Raw genomic sequence first — 22,170 nt, forward strand, 5'->3', positions numbered from 1 at the left:
CTGGGATCTTCTCGAACTTTGAAGAGCATCCGGACGATTTGCCATTACGTCTGGACGGATACAATCTTGAACTGTTCGAAGCTTCTAGACACTGATGGGCGTCCGAACGGAAAGATCTCGTAGTCCGGACGGATGTTGCCGACTGATGATCGTCTGGACGAAATACTTTGTCGTCCGGACAGCTGACAAGGAACCAAAATAAACTTCCTTGAAAACTTCACAGAATCTTCTTGAAGAACATAGCTGAAGAGTAGACTCTAGATAAAGCAGCATCCCTGTGAAAGCAGCAACATTACATAGAAATGATTTTATCCAACAGAATGCAGCCAACACAAAAACTAACAATGAAGATGTAGTGGCTATGTTAGCCAAGAACTTCGAACGGTTTATGAAGAATAATAAATTCAAAAGGAAGTTCTCTAACAAATTAAGAAAGGCTCCTCATATAGCTGATACAGAAGAAACAGAGAAGAAAGATCCGAGGGGTCCTCAGTGCTTCGAATGTTCTGGCTTTGGGCACATCAGGACTGAATGTGCAAATCTGAAGAAACAAATAGGGAAAGCCTTCAATGCAACTCTCAGCGATGAGTCTGAGAAAGAAGAAGAAACTCCTGAGGAAGAAAAATTCCTAGCATTCGTAACCCCACACGAAGATAAGGAGGATTCTTAGTCCTACTACTCTAAGAATAGTGAAGAGGAATATATGCAGTCAGCCTATCAACTTCAATATGTAGAATTTTTGAAGCTAAGGGAAAAATACAAGCAACAGGTTCTAGAATTGAACAGCCTCAGAACTGAAAAAACCTCCATGCTCATAAAGATTAATGATTTAGAAGAGAGGCTACTAGAGACACAGTTACACCTGGAAAGAGTCTCAGACGAGAAGATAACTCACATGCTCTCCATTCAGAAGTGCCCAACTGACAAGATCGAACTCGGGTATGTTCCTACTTCTGATACTCCTTTTACCTCCAAGACCATTTTCGTGAGGCCAGTTATTCCTGAATCTTCACCTCCAAGAATGGATAAGGGAAAAGCAGTTATGGAAGGAGAAGTTCCTTTCAACCTTCAACCTCTGGTCAAGCTTCCTATTAGGAGAAAGTCTCTCACATGCCATCACTGTAGAGAGCCAGGGCACATCAGACCTAACTGCCCACATTGGAAATTTCAAAGGAAGAAAAAGTGGCATGCTCCTAAAACTCCCATGTGTCACCAATGTGGAGTTAGTAGCCATGTCAGATCTAAGTGTTCTCCACCTAAGTCACCCAGGCAGCATAGATCTCCGCCCAGAAACCATACTCCAAGGCATCAGCAGTTGCAGATGTAGCGCCCCAGATTTTAAGACATAAATTATAATGTTTTAATAAGGAAAAAGAATAACTACGATTATTTATGAAAATAAATGTGTATTTTTGTTTGTAGAAATGTTTATAGTTACCATTTGATAAAAACTCAAAACAGACCTTAAACTTTGGAATAACGGAAACAGGGTCAAACGAACTCCGTTTTGGTCGATTTAAAATTCTGAACGCTCATCTTGAAGTCCTCTAGCTACCCTCCAAATTTCATAATTTTTGGACTTTATTTGGTACCCGAAAACATCCGTCAAAAACACAACCCCTGTTCTGGACGGAAATTCACATTATTCATTATTGGGCCATCTTTGAACTTAACCCAACCCATTCCAATTGCTATCCACAAATCCAACCCATCTATCACATGTTATCTTCCTATGATCATGATGATTACATGAGTCACCACCCAACTCAACATGTGAAAGACCTATTTTTATACCATAAGAATACCATTAATAAATGTGTGTTTAATCATTTTAGTTGGATGATTAAATATGATAGTGGAAGATATAATGATTCAACACCTAGTGCAACATTCCACTACATTTATTCCCTCCTCCTCTCATGATGAAAGAATAAAAGATGTCTAGAATAGAATCTAGAGCAATCATAAAATGAAAGTAGTCTAAACAATATCTTGTTTTAACTTGTCAAAGTAAACCAGAAACTTTGATTGACCAAAACTCAGTCATAACGAACTCGGATTGAGTTGGACCAAAAAGAGAAAGTGTTCGTCTTGACGTCATGTATCTACCCTCAAAATTTCACAGCGATCGGAGTAGTTTTGACCATCAAAACGTTGCTTGGAGTAGGCTGGTCTCTATTTGGACGAAAATTTATATAGCATTACTTAATACTTCCTTTGATTGTCAACTCATCACCCACTTCTCCTAATTTGTGCACTATCTCCCTAGTGGCCAAGCCATCATGAATGAGAGAGAGAGAGTTGGCTTAAATTTCATTTTCTTTAATGATAATGCAAATGCACTACCTTAGTGATGATGAAACCCACTTGCATTGGATGCACCAATTCTCATCCATTGGATCAAAACCTATCTACTTGATCCTAACCATTCATTCTCCTATAAATAAGCATGCAAGGCTCCTTGTTTTCCACACTCCTTCCTTCTTCTCTCTTCTCCCTTCTCCTGCTTTGTTGTTCTTCCTTTACTCTCTTTTAATCAAGAGACGTAGAGATACTGAACAAGAGAGTGTGAGACCGTGAGATTGAGAGAATTACAAGGGAGAAAATCATGAGAGTAGGAAAAAAAAAATACAGAAAGAAACCCATCTCCGGCGACTTTTCCGGCGAACTTTCCGGCGACTTCCCGGTGATTTTTCCGGCGATTTTCCCGTGACCGAACTCACCGTTTTCACTGAATTTTCTAGTGAAAATTCTTAGTTAATAAACTAAGAAAATATACAAAGAGGATTAAGCTCGATCCCGATATTATGGGAAATCCAAGTAAGGGAACCCTTTGCCCCTTCTCAAATTATTATATTATTTTAATTATTTCCTCTATTTGCAAAATTTCGAATTTATTATTTTGATTTGGTATTTCAAATTATTAAATTATTATTTATAAAGGATTTTGTTGGTTTTGATATAAAATTTTTGAGTATAAAAATGATATTCTTGAAATCGTGATTTTAAGTAAAAACCCTCCAACACGTTGCCCTATATATATACTAGTAAAGAATGAGAAAGTTTTTGTGAGAAGTTATACAAGAAAAGAATGAGAAAGTTTTGGGAGAAAACTCTTTGAGTTATATATAAAGGAGAAATATTTTTGAAAAGGGCACGTGTGTGGAGGAGATTATATTTTGAGGCCTAGACCCGCAGAGATTCGAGACCCTTCAAGATTTAGCTCGGTACCGTAGCTCGAGATGGAAGCGCACCCGCTGGTTCGCTTAGTGACAGCGGTATCTGTCTCTATGTCAGTCTAAGTGCACTTCAATTAATTAGCTGATGGGGGTGGGGCCTGTGGCCACAGGTAAACCGCGTTACTCACCCAAGGTCAACGCATCGACCGCGCAACCCTACTTACACAGGGCGTAATAGTGTATTGGCATATATTATGACTAATGATTATTTCAAATATATATATATATATTATTTTGTGTATAAAAATGGAGTTTTTGACAAATGTTTTGGAGATTTATAAAAGGGAGTTTTTACACAAATGTTTTGGAGATATTTAAAAGGAGTTTTTGACAATTGTTTGAAGATTTTCAAAAGAATTTAACTCAACTGTTTTATGGTTGAGGATTCCTTACTGAACATGTTTTTTTGTGCTCACCCCTTATTTTGTTTTTGTTTTCAGGTTATGAACAGAGAGACGTAGGTGGCCGGGATGGGATCTAGGAATGCATTAGGACATTTCATTTATATTACCCCATAATTTTCAGTTATTGTATTTTTACAATTAAATGACCGTTTCCGCATTTATTAAAAACTCTGAGATTTTGAAACCACTATTATTTTTATTTATTTAAATCAGCATACTAGTTAAGATATTTGGCAGACCTTACGAATCTTTGCAGTTTAAAGAGAAAAGTGACGAACCTAACCCATAGCGGTTTGGGGGCGTTACAGCAGAAGCCTACTCAGGTGAAAAAGACTTGGGTCCCCAAGAAAACTACAGGAAAGGAAATCTCCAGTGAAGGAACATCTTCCACCAGTACTTTCATGCAAGATTTGGTCAGATTTCTGACTTTACAACTTCAGAAGGAAGGATAGGACAAGGATGAGAACACTCACTCCCCGAGGGGGAACAAACCTACCTAGTAGGTAAGGTCACACATGCCTAGGATTTTGGTTCCTAAATCCTAGAGCATGACAGGTACACTTGCATAGTTTACTTTATTTGATCATATAAAAAATACTTTACATGTTGTGGAACCATCTTTTCTATCCCTATATTCCCTCTTGGGTTGCCTTGAGGAAACTCTGCAGGTATTAAATAGAGATGATAGTAAAAGCACGTCGAGCGGTTGTTTTTCTATCTTATTACTCTCAAACCTCTCCCTGAGGCAGGTTTGTTTGTACCATACATGCGTGGTCAACACTACTCTCTTTATTTTGAAAGCATGTTTGTTTTTTTTTTTCTTTTTTTTCTTTTTTTTTTTTTTTAGAAAAAAAGGGGTTAAACAGATGCCGAAATTTATTGTTTTATAACTTCCAAATATCTTATGTATGTTTAACTAATGTCTCAGTTTCTGATGCATTTATTCATTTGCCTTTATATAACTGAGAGTTTTTTTTTTTTTTTTCTGCGAAGTTTTCCAGTGGCATCCATTCTAGATAGTTGTTTTTCTCTTGCAATGAAAAATGTGCACTATCCAAGGCTCCCCTAAGGTATTTGTGTCTCTCCTCTGACTTTTAGCTTCTGACCTTTTAAATGGGAGATATTTTGTTTTGCCAAGATTGTCAAATTGACCAATTCGCTAGTTGAACCTAGAACCCATAAATTTTGGCATTCTTTCTAGGTTGCAGCACTAAGAGATAAAAGGCATTCAAAACTGATTACAAATGGATAAATAAAAAGATCCACTGCTTATGCTAAATCTGTTCTTGATCTTGTCCCTAAAGAAACAGTCAGTGACCTCATCATTGCGGAAATAGACGGTCACTAAAGGACATAGTAAAAGAAAAGTGATGCAGCTTAGGGGGAGTGTATCAGATGAGGGTAATTAGGCCCTAGCATAATAAGGTTTGACTTTTGACTGATCTAAACATTGATTTCTCTCCTTTAAAAAATCCGGGTGTTTTAAGTCATATCAGCATACTTCATACCTTATTGAGAAAGCCTTCACACTCACACGCATTTCTTGAGTTAAGTTTACTATTGAAATGTTCTTCCGCAGGGAAATTATTGTGGTGTTTAAAACATAACTCTCAATTATATCTTGGACGTTTTTTTTTAAATGCTAATTGAACTAAGATATCAGTGTTATATACATGCATGCTCTGGAAATTATTTGGGAAATATTTTTATGCTCTTTTTCCTCTCTTTTTCAAAATTTTTTTGTGTGAAGCGTCTAGACGATGTGTTGAGACGTCCGGATGGTTATCTTGTATGTCCGGACGGTAATTATGGTTGTCCGGACGATACAGTTGTTTCTTCCGGACGCTCATGGTTCTTGTCCGGACGGCCGTGTTTTGCGATCTCTTACGTGGCACCACGTCCGGACGTCACTTATGTTCCGTGCAGAAGGTGAACCCTGTAGGGTTAAATCGCTTTCTCCCCGCGCCGCAGCCCACTTTTTCGCCTCTTTTGGTTAGTTTTTGTTGTCTTGTGCATTTTCTCAGTGTTTTTTATGCATAGTTCTCACGTGCACGTGTCATCTTTGGATTTTATCTCCACCCCAGGTATATTCTTGTACTCTTTTACTAATTTATTTTAATCTTTCTTGATTAAAATAGGTTGTTTTTGGAGTTTCTACTATTTTGAGTTTAATATATATTATTCCTCAAAATTGCTATTACTTGGGTTGAGATTTGGTTATTTGGTTCTCCAAAATGTTTGGCTTGTGTTTTCTTGATGTTGTAAATTTTTGGATAGTCCAATTTACAGCCGTTATAATGCCCAATTTTTTTTTTGGACTAACATTAATTAATGCTTTCATGGATTTGTGTCTGGGATTTTTTTTGTTTATTCAGAAATCAAGTCTTCAGACGGTTCTCCTCCCCGAACCAGACAAAGAATTAAGGAATCAATTACTGACCGATTGCATCGTATGCAATCACGATAGGTCCTATCTGAGCGGAATCTTCTCTGCGCAGATCTGAAAGACCCCGTTCTGCTTCCTATTGCTGAGATGCTCATGGAGAACAACTGGGAGTACCTTTACAATTGTACTTGCGAGGTCTTTCCCAGACTGGTGCGGGAATTTTATGGCCATATGATCGTCACTCAGGATGATGATCATGGACTGATTATGTAGACTATGGTCAGAGGCCAGACTATTCTGATAGACCCCCAGCTTATCAGTTCTGTGATCGGGGTCCCTGTTTTGCCAGTCTCTGGAGCTCCGTTTCCGGATGAGGCTCCCAGCATTGATTTTCTTCATGACTTCTTTGGGACGAGACCACAGCGTGAGGACAAGTCCCACTCCCAGATCAACATCGATGCCTTCACTCCTATGTACCGATTTTTAGCAAAAATTGTGGTGACAAACATCTGGCCTCAAGCTTGGAAAAGTGAGCTTACCCTCAAGAAGGCCACCCTTCTATATGCCATTGTGATGCGGACTCCTTTTTGCCTGTGCAAGCATATCTTGCACACTATGCTCGAGGTTCGTGATGAAAAGAACACGAGTTTGTCGTTTGGGTGTCTGATCACTCAAATCTGCCTTCAGGTTGTGCCAGACATTTCAGACTCGGAGCCTCGCTCACGGATTCCAGATCCCCTTGGCATACAGACTCTCATAAAGTCTAATGCCCAGTTGCAGCACGAGGCTCAAGGCGCTGTTCCTCATCCTCCACCAGATCTCCCCACAGCAGCCGCATCATCATCATCTCAGGTTGTGCCTCCCTCGTTTGACAATGAGGCTGCTTTTGCACAGCTCATGACTTCCATGTCTGCTCTTCAGCGGGAAGTCAATCTTATCGGGGAGCGTATCGAGCAAAGCCACATCGACATCAAAGAATGCCTGAAATATCATCATCCCAAGCTGAATGATGATGATGATTGAGTGTTTATTTTTTTTTTTTTTGTTCTTGTCTTATTTTCCGAACAATTTTAATTTTATGTTGACACTTTGTGTACAGCTTAAACACTTATGGTTTTAATTTCATACTCTGTTTACCCTTTGTCATTGTGTGACAAAAATGGGGAGTATTTTTTTTTTATTGTTTTTGGTGTTTAAGATCGGAAATATATTTCCAAACCGATCAATTATTTGTCCCAGAATGGCCAAATGGGGAGTTTGTTAGTATTTTTATTGGCTACATTCTGAATAAAACAAAAACACTTTATGTAATGGTTGCGTTTTAACAGGACAGTCGGTTTTTCAATCTTCATGTATTCGGACAACTGTTTTCAAATCAGAATCTTCATATATTCAGACCTCTACTGTTCACAAGCTTCTAGAAGTTATCCATGAAGAGTCCTTTGCAAAAACCAAGACAAATCAGCCGATTCTTGTTCAACCGTCTAGACGGGCCTTTGAAGGCGTCCGGCCGCCCCGCAGTGTCCTACAGATAAACATTGAAGACGTCCTGACATCAAAGCAACACCATCCGAACCCTCGGTCAATCAGTATTCTACAAAGAGTCAGTTTTCAGAAGTCGACACTGTTTGGGAAGTCTCTGCAATCCGTCCGGACGACTCGGCATCACGTCCGGACGATATCCTGTATTTGCAGACCGTCCGAATGACTCAGCTATACGTCCGAACGATATCCAGTAGTTCAGATAACTCCAAAATTCCGTTTGTACGTGAAAGGTTTTAGCGAAGACTGTCCAGACGCTCGGTCAAGCCGTCCGGACGCAAATCTGATAAGGATAGAATTGCGCTGTTTCTTAAGGATATCGCAGAAACCCGTCTGGACGTGGTAAACTTCCGTCCGGATGGTCGACAGTCAGAGTCCGTTTCTCAGCAGATTTATGGTTTCTTTAAGCCTATAAATAGGGGGCTCTAGGTTTGTGTTTTGTACAGAATTCGGTGGTGAATTCCATAGGGCTTTGAGAGGGTGTTTAGGGAGATATTGAAGATCTGCTAGCTCTCAAGCCGGTGCCAGTGTGTGCTCAAGTGTTCGTGTGAAGTCTATCTTAGGGGTTGGCCCTAAGGTAAAGGAATCCATCAAAAACCCTTTTAGGTGGAAGATCTGGTTGGGAAACGTTCGTGTTGGGCTACACGTCAGAGTTAAAGGTATGACTACTGCATAGGGTTATGTGAGTACGAGTGTCTTGTAACTAGCTTTGTTTTTGGATAGCGGATTTCCTGGGTTTGGCTGCCCCAGAGTGGTTTTTTCTCTTCATAGAGTTTCCACTTCGTTGCAAATATCTTGTCTCTTTTAAATTCTGCATTTAAGATATTTGTTTGCACACAAACACACACACTTGGTTTGTTTAAGAAGTCAATAAATTATTTTCAAGCCGGTTCCTGTGCAACAGTCCGGACGGGCCTTTGAAGGCGTCCGGACGCCTTGCACTGTCCTACAGATAAACATTGAAGACATTCGGACGTCAGAGCAACACCGTCCGGACGCTCGGTCAATCAGTATTCAACAAGGATTCTGTTTTTAGAAGTCGACACTGTTTGGGAAGTCTCTGCAATCCGTCCGGACAGCTCGGCAACACGTCCGGACAGCTCGGCAACACGTCCGAACGATGTCCTGTATTTACAGACCGTCCAGACGATATCCAGTAGTTCAGATAACTCCATAATTCCGTTCGTATGCGGAAAGGCTTTTATCGAAGACCGTCTGGACGCTCGGTCAAGCCATCCGAACGCAAACCTGATAAGGATAGAATTGCGCTGTTTCTAAAGGATATCACAGAAATCCGTCCAAACATGGCAAACTTCGGTCTGGACGCTCGACAAACAGAGTCCGATTTTCAGCAGTTTTTGAGGTCTCTTAAAGCCTATAAATAGGGGGCTCTAGGTCTGTGTATTGTATAGAATTCGGTGGTGAATTCTATAGTGCTTTGAGAGGGTGTTCAGAGTTAAAGGTATGACTACTGCATAGGGTTATGTAAGTACGAGTGTCTTGTAACTAGCTTTGTTTCTGGATAGTGGATTTCCTGGGTTTGACTGCCCCAGAGTGGTTTTTTCTCTTCATAGAGTTTCCACTTCGTAACAAATATCTTGTCTCATTTAAATTCCACATTTAAGATATTTGTTTGCACACAAACACACACACTTGGTTTGTTTAAGAAGTCAATAAATTATTTTCACTTACTACATCAGCCCGAAAAGTTTTTGGTAGCCCAACTAGGGGTGAGCATGGGGCGGGGGGGCAGATTTCCGCCTTTTTCGCCCCCGCCCCGCATCCCTGCGGGTTGACAATTTTCAACCCGCAATCCGCATACTTTTAGGGGAACCCGTATGGGGCGGGTTCATGCGGGGAGGGGGTGACGTGGGGCGGGGGTGCGGGTTTGAAGTTCAGCCGGCTGCCGTAGGTAGAAGGAGAGCTCTTCATGGCTGGGAGAGATGGAGTGAAAAGAACCAATGAGATTCAACACCATACTCTGTTTTGCCTCTATTTCTTTTTGTTATTTCCTCTGTTTCTTCACATCCGCTTATCTCTCATTGACACTAGCTTCAAAAGAATCAAAACAATGGGTACCCAATTCACAGAAATGACGAACCCAGAAAAAAAAAAAAAAAAAAAAAAAAAAAAAAAAAAAAAAAAAAAAATCTATGAAAACACATACATGAACCTTCCCTCCACCATAAAACAAATCTATGAAAAAGGCTTGCCGAGATTGATGAGTGGGGAAGCCAAATATCGCAAATCTACCCAAATACGCATATCCTCCTCTGCTTGAGTCTGCACAGTTGGCAATGATTTTGGGGAAGAGGTGTGTGGCGTGTGCCTAGGGTTACCAGGTTAGGGGTTTTTTAATTTGTTTTTTTTTTTTTTTTTTTTTTTTTTGTTTAAGCGGGGAGGGGCAGGGCGGGTCCCCGGGGTTTTTTAAAACCTCAACCCGTAACCCTCCCCGCCCCGCACGGGTTGGACAAAATCCAACCCGTACCCACATAAAAACCCTCCAAAACTGCTATATTTGGGGCGGGGCGGGGAGTGCGGGTTGGGGCGGGTTTGCGGGGTTTTGCTCACCCCTAAGCCCAAAATGCAACCCCATACTTCTAGCATGCTCATTTAGGGTCCCGTTAATGCATTCAATCGCACCATTCTGCTATGGTGTCCAAGGGATAGTCTTCTCCACCCTAATCCCATTGGTAGCACAAAACAATTTGAATCCCCCATTTTTCGTATTCTCCTCCATTATCTGACCTCATACACTTCAGCTTCAAGCCCATTTCTGTCTCTACCATGGCCTTCCACTTCTTAAAAGTTTCAAATGTATCAGATTTACTTTTCAAGAAATAGACTTATACCTTTTTGCTTGAATCATCAATAAAAGTGATGTAATACCGCGAGCCTCCAAGAGATGCAACTGAGAAGGGACCTCACAAGTTTGTGTGTACCAGCTCCAACTTCCAAGCTTGGGTGTTCTGCCAACCGTCGTGAAACTGACCTTTTTCTGCTTTTCGAGAATGCAGCCTTCACACAAGTCAGATTCAACTGACTTCAATTCTAGTAGTTTCCTCTTGAACAAAAGTACCTTCATCCACTTCTTGCTTATATGACCAAGCCTAAGATGCCACAATTTTGAATTGACACTAGCATCTCCAACAGTAACTGTATCTCTAATATTTGTAGTCATATAAAGAGTACCTATTTTATATCAATGAGCCAAAATATTGGCTCCAATGTTAGCCTCCTTCCACTTACTGATGTGGAAGTTAATGGAATGCCCTTCATGATCCAACTGTCCCACTGAAATCATATTCTTCACCAGTTTTGGAACATGTCTGACTTCTTGCAGATTCCATACCAAGTCATTGTAGACTCTAAAGCGAACATCACCCATGCCCACAATATCCAACGTCGATCCATCGGCAAAGTACACCTTCTTGAAATCTCCAGCAACATTGTTTTCGAGAATTTCATGGACTGTGGTGGTATGAAAGGAAGCTCTTGAGTCCAAAACCCAAGAGTTAAGAGGATTGTCGACAGAAAGAAGTAGGGCATCATACACATCTTCTGTTAGCATGTTTGCAGAGTCTTTCTAAGTCTTCTTCCTTGGTTCCTTGCAATTTTTCTTAAACTGACCAATCTTGCCATAGTTCTAGCATTCTGGTTGTTTATCAGATCTTGATTTACTTCTACCTTTTATGGATCTTTATCTGCCTCAACCAAAGTTTCTATATTGTCCTCTACCCCTTGTCTCTAGGTTTAAGGCAAAGCTAGAACTTAAGGCCTCGCCATAATCCCTTATGCGCACCTCCTCACTTAGAATCAAATCCCAAATATCCCCATATTTGAGTTTACTCTTCCCTGCAAAATTGCTGACAACCATTCTCGTGGCTTCCCAACTGTTTGGCAAAGATGCTAAAACAATCAATGCGCGGATCTCATCATCAAAATCATTTTCCACGGAAGACAATTGATTTGTGATTGTATTGAACTCGTTCAAATGCTGTGCTATTAGAGTACCCTCCATCGTCTTCAAATTGAACAACTTCTTCATCAAATGCACATTGTTGTTAGTAGACAGTTTTTTATACATACCTGACAAAGCCACCATTAGACCAGCCGTGGTCTTCTTCTTCACAACGTTGTATGCAATTGTTTTTGATAGTGTCAACGGGACAACGCCCAGCACCCGTCGATCAAGCAGGGCCTATTCATCATCCTCCATACTGTTAGGTTGTTCTCCTAGAAGAGGCAAATGTAGTTTTCTCCCATAGAGATAATCTTCAATCTGCATATTCCAATACCCGAATTCTGTGCCAGTTTTTCGATTCCATTCTTTCCTTTTTCTCTTGCCATCGCTCCCACTCGAACCAAAAGCTCTGATACTAGTTGTTAGGAAATAACTCCTATTTTCAAGACCTGTGAGATGCGACAAAGAAGAAAGTAAAAATGAAAGATAAACATGCAATCACAAAAAGAACATAGAATTTACATGGTTCACCGCTAAGGATTACATCCACAGAGTTGCAACAGATTTCACTATGATGGAGAAAATAATACAAGAGACTTTTACAATCCAGAGACATTGATTAAATTATTCAACTCTCAAACTCTTTTATAGAAAACTTCTATAGAAAACTTAGTAAAGACCTCTCTGCGTTTCCACAATTTTCTCATCCCAACATAGTCTCATAATAGGTCCTTAAATAGAAAACTGGATTTTTCAGCCGGTTGTGTCCGGATGCCCCTAGGGTTTCGTAGCTTAATGCCCGCCTATTCGGACAGTGCAATGGTGGTCCAGACACACCATCGCACTGTCCGGACTAACACCAAAAAAGTCACTTCCAAGAACTCTCGTCTAGACAGGCTTTAAAAACGTAGCCCCTAGAGTTCCTGTCTAGACATGGTGTGCTGCCTGTCCGGACCAATCTCCACTATATAACAGATCTTTGTCTGTCATGTGGTTTATTGGGCCGCGAGTACATCTTACTCCAACTGCATTCCCACTTATTTATCTTTTCATCTCTCTTCCCCTATTTAAAGTGGAAAAGTTCTACAGGCTGTGCTTATCTTTGTCTCTTGGTTCTCCCTGTTCTCTTTGTTTCGTTGTTAAATGTGCTTTAAAAAAAAATTCATATCCGTTATGAGCCTGGATATTTGATAGTGGAATTTGTAATGACATAATGATAAAAGACAATAAAAGATAATAATTTGGCAATTCGAGGAGTCAATCCCTCCTTTTCACTCAAACACACGGTAAGAGATGAACCTTTGGATAATTTAATGGTTACCCTCATTAATAATCAAAGCTGAATTTAAATACAAAGACAAGCTAAAATAAACAACTACCCACTGAACCCATACTACAAGATAACTACCCACTAATTAAGCTATTAACCCACTAATGAAATGCACACAATTAACTAACCCACTACTAACATAACTGACCCACTTACTAACATAGAAACATGGACCCACTAACTATTCTAGAGTTGCAGCACACTTAAACCACTAAGTCCACTACTGTCTTGCACTCGTAGCTAGCTTCAGCCACGGTCCTTCAAGAATCCCACTTCCACGCATGTCTTCCGCACAAAGCCACCACACACGTCTTATGCCGCGCCCCTAATAATAAGGCTCATAGCATTATCAAAGACATTTGATGAACTAGTTTTGACCCCAATATTAATACCCACTTTTCAAATTAAACGCACCGTTTCTCTTCTCTTAGACGCTTGTACTGTTGTACCAGATAAAATCCTAACATTTTCTCTTCTATTTTCCCACCCAGGAAACTGCAAGAACAGCAAGAAAATTGAGAAGAGAGGGAGAGGGAGAGAGAGAGAGAGAGAGAGAGAGAAGAGACCCACATTTTTCATGGTAGAATATGAAACCCCACCTCTCAAATGCCACCGATTCCATTAGACTACCAAAACCCTTATACCCCTCTAAAACCCTTCTCGCCCACTCCCCATATTTCTTATCCTATCACTCACCTTGTAAAACCCATGTTCTTAGAACCAAATTACGCTCCAAGAATCTCTCAGTCCTTTTGGGTAAGCACAGGAAGCTCAGAATAAGTGCTTGTAGCGCTTCAGGTTCGGGTTCGGACTCAGTTGTAGCATCCACGAAGGCAGAGGAAGACGCTGAGTCCGCTCAGCTGTTCGAGGTTTTGTTATTAATTTTTTTTTTACTTTTTTAGTTAATTTGTCCTTTGGTTACCGAGAAAATGGGGGAAAAAAAAGGAAAAAAAGAAAGCGAAAAGTGTTTTAGTTTTTGTCATTTGCTTTTTCTTGCTTTTCTGGGGTTATTGAGTGATGGGAAAATTACTAACACCAAGCTAAGTACCATTAGGCTTTGCTGAACTGATTGGGTTATGAAATTTAGTGTTTTTTTTTCTAGTAAATGACTTTTACTGCGTTTGTGTCTGATTACGTAACGACGTCTTTGCTTGGTCACCAGTAAAAACTGATATCATTTGGATTGGCAAATTTATGACTCTTTGATAAAATATCCTATGTGAAGGGTGTATGACTATGCCGATTTATTGAAGTCAAATCTTGATATATGTAAGGTCCAATTTATGATAATGGGTCTTATTCAAGAGTCTTTTCTGTGAGTCTATGGTGCACTTTCGGGTATAAATGTAAAAAATGGCATGGGTTTAGAATGCCATCAAATTCAGCAGTTTAGAGCGAGATGAAGTTTTGTTGATCTTTAATATGCCAAGTTATTAATACATAGTGTGATAGAGCCTGTGGATTGTCAGAGTTTGTCATGCAAAAGGAAATATTGGTTTTAATGCATGTCATCTCTCTCCAATACTGCAACCTTTTAATGTCTCTAATTTTGGTCAGTTACTGTGTCCATTTGGCTATGTTTGTATCAATGCAAAGAGGATGGCAAAAAATGGGTGAATCATATTCATTTCTTCATTATTAGCTTTTTATAGCATGTTAATTTGGGGAAAATAATAATTTCAAAATTTGTAGTCCCTGCCATTTCTTAGTTTATAGTTTGAGAGAAATCTTGAGACTCATTTGGCTATATGTGTAACTCATTTGGATTTCTTAGTTTCTAAAACTTTTTAGTTTTGGTAATGTTTCAGAAATTGAAGGATGCAGAGAGACAACGGATAAATAACCTGGAAGAACTTGAGACCAAGGCCAATATGCAGCTAGAGAGGCAGCTTGTCATGGCTTCATATTGGAGCAGGGCCTTGTTGACTATGCGCGGGAAGTTGAAAGGAACTGAGTGGGATCCTGAGAACTCACACAAGATTGACTTTAGTGATTTTTGGAGACTTCTTAACTCAAACAACGTCCAGTTTGTGGAGTATTCAAATTATGGTCAAACAATGTCAGGTTGCAAGTTATTTCTAAAGTGCATTTATTCCTTACATTTAGGGTCCGTTTTGTTTAGCTGTTTCAAAACGTGTGGTTTGAAAAATAGCAATTTCAAGACGCAATTAATAAAAACACAAATTTTAAAAGCGTAGTCAAGCATTTGGTAAAATCATGGTTCGGCCTTTAAAATCGCGATTCGGCCTTTAAAATCTTGTGTTTTTAAAGATGTACCCCCTTTCCTACTATTTGAAAACGTGGATTTTTCCATGTATTCAGACAGTCACTTTTTTCAAACACAATTCCAAATTGTTTAAAGACGCACTTTTGATTTGCGAAATCGTAGGTATAAACAGACTCTTAATCTTAGGTTCTTTTGCTGGTCATTTTATGGGTAATACTTTGCTACTTGAGAGCTTTGTTCTTATGGTTGTTGGCTTACAAAGTTTTGCAAGCTTCTCGCAATAGTTTGGTGATTAAACTTGTAAAAGGTCATGATCCATAATTCGTGTTATTTTGGAATGTAGTAGTGGGTTCAAGGTGGGGGTAAAAGCACAAGAATATCAATTTCAAAATACTATTAGGTAGAAAGCATCTATAGGCTGCATTTGTTAGTGTGCATTTGTACATGTATCTATCTACTCTTTGTAAATATTACCCATATTTATGAATAATTCATTTGGGTTCATAAATGGTTGTATCGGATGTAAGCATAAGAGAAACTCAACTCAACTCTACTCAATTCAACTCAACTAAGTGTTAATCCCAACTAATAGGGCTAGTTAAAAACCAAATCACTAATAAAAACAATCTGGCAGTGGCTATAGTGAGTAGTGGGATTTTTATATTTGAGTGTGTTCAAGAATGCTATGAATTCTTTGCAGAGGGTTTATATAACTATTTGAGGAAGAATGTGCCTAAAAAATGCCTCTGGTTATGCTTTCATTAATTTTGATCTGTGGGTTGGGCATGGAGTCTTCCTGATTAAAGAGTTGCTTCAACCAGATGATTGCTTTACAGATGAAGTTACGTAGGTAGGATTAACTGGATAAATTTATTTCAGAGAAGTTCAGTGGCATACTTGTTCTTTTTAGCTAAGTGGTCCAGCTGGTCAATTTGAAGCATGTGAGTCTGACTCTGTACATCAAGTTGTAGTTCGTAGAGAACAATGGAATAAGAAGACATAGCAACCTATAAATAAATGAACTGTAGCTGGGGTAACAACTAGAATGAATTAGCAGGTTAAAGTTATGGAGAAGACCAAATCATCTGGTAGTACTTAGACTTGTCAAAGATGAGCTACGCAGTCTTTGGAATAGTGCCATTGATTTTTGAAACTTCAAATTCAGGATCAGTCTTTTTCATATAGTTTCCATAAATGCCACCACATCCAAAATTTCATGTTTCCTTTTCCTTTTGGTTATTTGATGTGCATGGGACCTATTCATTTGTATGCCTTAAAGTTCTAGCGCCCATACCAATTTTACTTCAGAAGTTCAATTGCATTAGCTAAGTGGTACATTTGATCTAAATGTATGTTGATATATAGTGTTCTCTGAGCAGTTCATTTGTTGTTACAGTGTTTTGGCTAGCTCAACCTCTAGAAACATATATGTTATTATGTTATTCTTCTGTCTCTAATGATAACTTAAATTCCAGCAGATTGCCTAGAACTTAGTTGCCAGTCATGTGTCATCTTTGTTTCTTTGAAATCCTCCACTAATAATTTACCTGTTTCGACAGTGATTCTACCATACTACAAAGATGGAAAAATGGAAGGAACAGAAGGGAATTCAAAGAAAGATATTGTTTTTCGGCGTCATGTGGTGGACCGTATGCCAATTGATTGTTGGAATGATGTTTGGCACAAGTTGCATCAGCAAATAGTAAATGTTGATGTTTTTCATGTGGACACAGTACCAGCAGAAGTTTACTCAACTGTTGCAACCACAGTCATATGGTCTATGAGGCTTGCCCTATCAATCGCATTATATCTCTGGATTGATAGCATAATGAGACCAATTTATGCAAGGTTAATACCTTGTGATTTGGGAACTCCTAGCAAAAAAACCAGGCAGCCACTCAAACGCCGGGCACTTGGATCATTAGGCAAGAGTCGGTAAGTGCAAGTGATTTCTTGGTAACTTGGTTGTTGCATACTTAGTTTTTCTTCATTTCATATATGAGTAGCTGGTTGGCATTATTTATTTTTGCCTATTGTTGCCATATATTTATAAGTATGGAAAATTTGATTGCCCTTTCCAATAATGCCAAATGGTATTTTTCTTTTCTTGTTTTACCCTTCAAAAAATTTTGATTTCAAAAGCTTTAAAGAAGCCCCCATAATACTACTATTTGATTCATTAGTATCGCTTCTTAATTGTTCTTATTCTTTTATGAGGTTTACCAATCGTCTTTCACCTGTCAGCTTCATTTATGTTTGAGACCTTCATATTCCATGCACTATATTTTTCTCTCTTAACCATGCATAGTAGTTCAATAGAATACTATCTTTAATGTACTCAAGAGTTGTTGAGAAATGGTTATGCATGTTCCTTAGTTACATCCGCACTAATAATTTCAGAATCATTTGTTTGCTTTGTAGCATCAAATTAGTTGCTTAATTGCAACTGTTTGTCAAAAGCAAAAGCTTTGGACAAAATTGAAATTGAACATGGATGTTTTTTGGGTTTTGGGGGGGGGGGGGGGGGGGGGGGGGTTGTTTATTCTTGAAGTCTACAAAATAAATTTGTAGCGGTGAATTGGTTAAAATTAGTTTCATATTTTAGGAATTGAAGGAAGAGGTGGCTCAGCCCAAATTTCCTTCTGAGACAGCCCAAATTTCTAAAGGAAAAGCCCCACTGGGTTTTCCCATCTAAAAGCCCAAGCTTGTTGTCAAAGCTAAAGCTGGATCACACCTAAGGCCCATTCCGACCCCCCTGTTTTCTCTGCATGCTGGTGCTTCTACGTCCGCAGCACAACAGGTGCTTAAAGACTTGGATTCCGGCGTCTCTGCTCTTGGTTCTGGTACAGGTCATTCCAGCCGTGTCTATCAACGTCGGAAGTCTGGAATTTCTAAGGCTGTTTGGACAAGAAAACAGGGGCAGCTCCCTGTTGTGGGTCTGAGCTTGAGGTGTGAGAAACCAGAAAATACTCTTCGGCTGAATCTCCCTGAGGTGGTGTCGTGTGGCAGAGAAGGAGAAGGTGCGGCAGTAGCTTTACAGGTGGACGGTGGCTCTTTTAATATTAACAAAACTACCGAAGTGGGGGAGCAGGATTCGGGAGTCTTGCTGGATCATCTGGTTACCAGCTGCGCATGTAATGTGATGGATTTTCCTGCTGTGGGTTCAAGTTCAGTGACTAAGATGCAGGAAAAAGATAATATGCAGTTGGTGATATGTGAACCTGTTTTAGTGGGAAATCAAGTGGAGAGCTGCCTTCGGGAAGATACAGGTGTAACTGATGAGGGAGAAGCTCTCTTTGACCGTGGTGCACAGGGTTTTAGAAGCGGCCTCCTGTTAGAACTTAAAGTAAATAATTCTAAGGAGGAGGGGGAGAGTGGTGCACCGCTGAAAATCACTCCTTTGGCAGCAAAAGGGGGAGAAAAGCACAGGGTATCACCTAGATGGGTGGTGGAAAAAGTTATGAGTTGTTATCAATCTATCGGGTTATCTTGCGAAGGGTTTGAGGACAGAATGCTAGCTATATTTGAGGAGATAGAAGCTGCTGGAGACAGATCCTTGGCCAGTCCTAAGACTTTGTATCCGTCTAATCAAGGGGCAAAAGGGCAGAGAGAATTAAACAGGTTGGCTTGGTCCATTAATTATGAGAAGAAATGGGTTCAATCGGCTAGAGGTCGCACTAAGGGTAGGGGTTCATCTTGCATTTATGAAGGCCTAAATTACTTTCGTGGAATGTTAGAGGGCTTAATGAGATGGATAAAAGACTGGAAATTAGAGGACTTCTAAGAGATTGGAGGGCGGATATTGTTTGTTTGGTGGAGACTAAGCTGGCAGTAATGTCAAGGGAGGTGGTGCGGAGCTTATGGGGTTGTAATTAGGTTGATTGGTGTTATTTGGGAGCCAATGGAGCGTCGGGTGGGATTTTACTAATGTGGGATATAAGGGTGGTGGAGAAATTGGAGGTATGTATAGGTAGATATACGGTTGCTTGTTCTTTCCGTAACATTGGCGATAATGATTCTTGGGCATTTGGGGGGGTTTTTGGCCCGAATGATGACAGGGATAGGAGGGATTTGTGGGTTGAGTTAGATGGATTGATGAGTTGGGATTTGCCGTGGTGTATTGGGGGAGATTTTAATGTGGTTCGCTATCCTAGTGAGAGGTCGGGCAATGCCAGTTTCTCAGCTGCCATGGAAGAATTTTTAGACTTTATTTTCATGCATAATTTGGTGGACCTACCTCTTCAAGATGGCCAATTTACATGGTCTAATAATCATACATGGTCTAGAATTGATAGATTCTTAGTTTCTGTGGAGTGGGAGGAACGCTTTCCTGAAGTAACACAAAGGAGACTACCAAGACTTCTTTCCGATCACTTCCCTTTGTTTTTGGATTGTGGGGCACCAAGAGGAGGAAAAAAGTATTTTAAATTTGAGAACATGTGGCTGAAATATGAGGATTTTGTTGAGCAGATCAAAAAGTGGTGGTCGTCTTATGAGTGTTCGGGATTACCAAGTCACATTTTGGCGTTTAAATTGAAGGACTTGAAGACAGATTTGAAGAATTGGAATGCTGAAGTGTTCGGTGATGTAGAGAAGAAGAAGAAAGAATTACTGGAGGGTATTCGTGAGCTGGATTTAGTTGATGAAGGCCGAGGCCTAGAGGAGGAAGAGAAGGTTCGCAAGATAGATATGCCAAGAGAGCTGGAGAAAACTCTTCTTTTTGAGGAAATAATATGGAGACAGAAATCTAGAGCTTTGTGGTTGAAGGAGGGGGACAAGAACACAAATTTTTTTCATAGGATGGCCAACTCGCGTCGTAAATTTATCAAGTGGATTCTCTAAGCATAAATGGTGAAATCTCCAGGAATCCAGGGGAGATTCAGGAGCATATAGTTCAATTTTATAAAAACTTGTATTTTGAGAATTGTTCTTGGCGGCCAAGGGTCGAGGGCCTTTCTTTTCTTTCAATTGATGCAGATGAGAGTAGTTGGCTAGAAAGAGAGTTTGAGGAGGAGGTATGGGATGTCATCAGAGACTTCAATGGAGATAAGGCACCGGGCCCCGACGGCTTCACTATGGCTTTCTTTCAGAAGTGTTGGGATATTCTAAAACATGACATTATGGCTGTTTTTGCAGATTTTCACTCTCGAGGCAAGTTTGAAAAGAGCTTCAATGCTACTTTTGTCTCTCTAATTCCAAAGAAGACTGATGTCTTGGATGTGAGAGACTTTCGGCCTATCAGTCTAATTGGGGGAATTTACAAGATTATTTCCAAAGTCCTTGCGAACAGGTTTAAATCAGTTTTGGGCAAGATTATTTCAAACACTCAAAATGTGTTCATAGGTGGTCGACAAATCTTGGATTCAGTGCTTATTGCTAATGAATGTGTGGATAGTCAAATTCGTTCGGGGGAATCTGGGTTGCTTTGTAAGTTGGATTTGGAAAAGGCTTATGATCACGTGAATTGGGATTTCTTGCTTTACTTACCTACAACGATGTGGCTTTGGGGAGAAATGGAGGGCTTGGAAGAGTACTTTGAAAGATAGGGAGCTGAGATTTATTGTTTAAGTACAGCCTACCATTATGCTTCTCTTTGTATCTTGATTTCCTTGGGATGCTTTGTTACTCTAAGCCATGGGTCAAGCCCACAAAATTTATTTTTCTTTTAACTGAGAATCTAGGTATTGATAAGATGTCGAACATGGAAATATTACATTCCAGATTTTGTAGATCCTTATTGTTGTGTCTTTGCAAACTGGACTTCAAGTTGTTGTACCATTCTTCAAAAAGCTTTTCAGTTTCATGTAGCAAAGGGTATTTCTTTAATAAGTCACTGCCTTGTGGGCATGGGAGTTCTTGCAATTAGATAATGAAAACTTTACCTAAGTATTATTTTTTGTTTGATAAGCGACAACCATACATATTCATGTTTGTGAACGTAATGGAGAAATGATTATTGCAACAGAACACCATGGATCTAATTTTCAGCTACCTTTCTACCAGGGCAAAATTTATATCAGCAGAAGAATCTACAGGTGTTACATTTGATGATTTTGCTGGCCAGGAATATATAAAGAGGGAACTGCAGGAGATTGTGCGAATTTTAAAAAATGATGAAGAGTTCCAAGACAAGGGCATCTATAGCCCAAAAGGTGTACTTCTCTATGGACCTCCTGGAACCGGTAAAACTCTGTTGGCTAAAGCTATTGCTGGTGAAGCAGGACTTCCTTTCTTTGCTGCAAATGGCACTGATTTTGTCGAGGTGAGGCCTGATTTTTCTTAACATCAAGGGTTTTATAAACTGGACCACCATAGCTCTTCCTGGACAACTATCATAGCCTCGAATAATAAAAACCATGTTTGGAAATCTTATCAAAATAAAATCATTTCATTTATATGCCATAGCTTCTTACTTCATTCCAGTCACAGGTCTTTTCAATAGAATATAGTGGCTGAAAGTATGCAACCATCAATGCGGATGATCCTATAAGCATGATGCTTGGACTCACAACCGGCATCAAAGTATTTCAGTAAAGTCTTATCAAAAAGTATTTCAGTAAAGCAGTAGTTAACAGAAACTTTTCAAAGTAAAACTTGATTTCAAAGCCAAGAACATGATCAACAAGAGATCTAGGTCTTCCTCATCTGAACAGGCAATAATTAGTTTTAAAATAGCATTCATAAAAAAAAAAAATTAGTTTTAAAATAGTATGAAAATAAATACACATATACCAATATGTCTGTCAGCTTAAGTGTATATTTGTCATATTGAGGATGTTAGAAGCTGACATGAATTGAATTATAAGTTTAAAAATTATGAAAGTTAACAGGAAACTGCAATTATTTCTTTCTTCATTTTCTTAATCTTTTCTCCAATCTGCTAAGCATTTTTGAGCAAACAATGATAAATGATGTTGATTACAATTTTCACATTCCACCTTGGTGGCACAATTTAAACTTATCTGACAAAAAGGCATAACTTGAACTAGATATTGTGGGTTTACTTATTTTGGGAAAAGTTCTTATCAAAAAAAAAAAAACTTATTTTGGGAAAAGTTACTTATAAAAAAAAACTTAT

General features: G+C 39.4%; 1 protein-coding gene and 1 long non-coding RNA gene across 3 annotated transcripts in view; both read left to right on the forward strand.

The window, feature by feature from the left end:
• The first annotated feature begins 2,466 nt into the window (after nt 1-2,466).
• Nucleotides 2,467-3,830, forward strand: LOC133856638 (uncharacterized). Its single transcript, XR_009898236.1, has 2 exons — nt 2,467-2,820; nt 3,680-3,830. It is a non-coding gene; the product is annotated as an uncharacterized LOC133856638 (long non-coding RNA).
• Nucleotides 3,831-13,140: 9,310 nt separating this feature from the next.
• LOC133857692 (probable inactive ATP-dependent zinc metalloprotease FTSHI 4, chloroplastic) overlaps nt 13,141-22,170 on the forward strand; it is a 44,778-nt gene continuing 35,748 nt past the window's right edge. Inside the window, exons 1-4 of one of the 2 annotated variants that reach the window (XM_062293000.1) lie at nt 13,141-13,734; nt 14,674-14,929; nt 16,652-17,027; nt 21,096-21,354. In XM_062293000.1, the coding sequence (XP_062148984.1) occupies nt 13,453-13,734; nt 14,674-14,929; nt 16,652-17,027; nt 21,096-21,354 (1,173 nt within the window). In that variant the 5' untranslated portion in view covers nt 13,141-13,452. The remainder of the gene's footprint in view (nt 13,735-14,673; nt 14,930-16,651; nt 17,028-21,095; nt 21,355-22,170) is intronic. The other variant, XM_062292999.1, reaches the window with a different exon arrangement.

Source organism: Alnus glutinosa, chromosome 14 (assembly GCF_958979055.1).
Source record: "Alnus glutinosa chromosome 14, dhAlnGlut1.1, whole genome shotgun sequence".
In the NCBI taxonomy this organism is placed as follows: domain Eukaryota; kingdom Viridiplantae; phylum Streptophyta; class Magnoliopsida; order Fagales; family Betulaceae; genus Alnus; species Alnus glutinosa.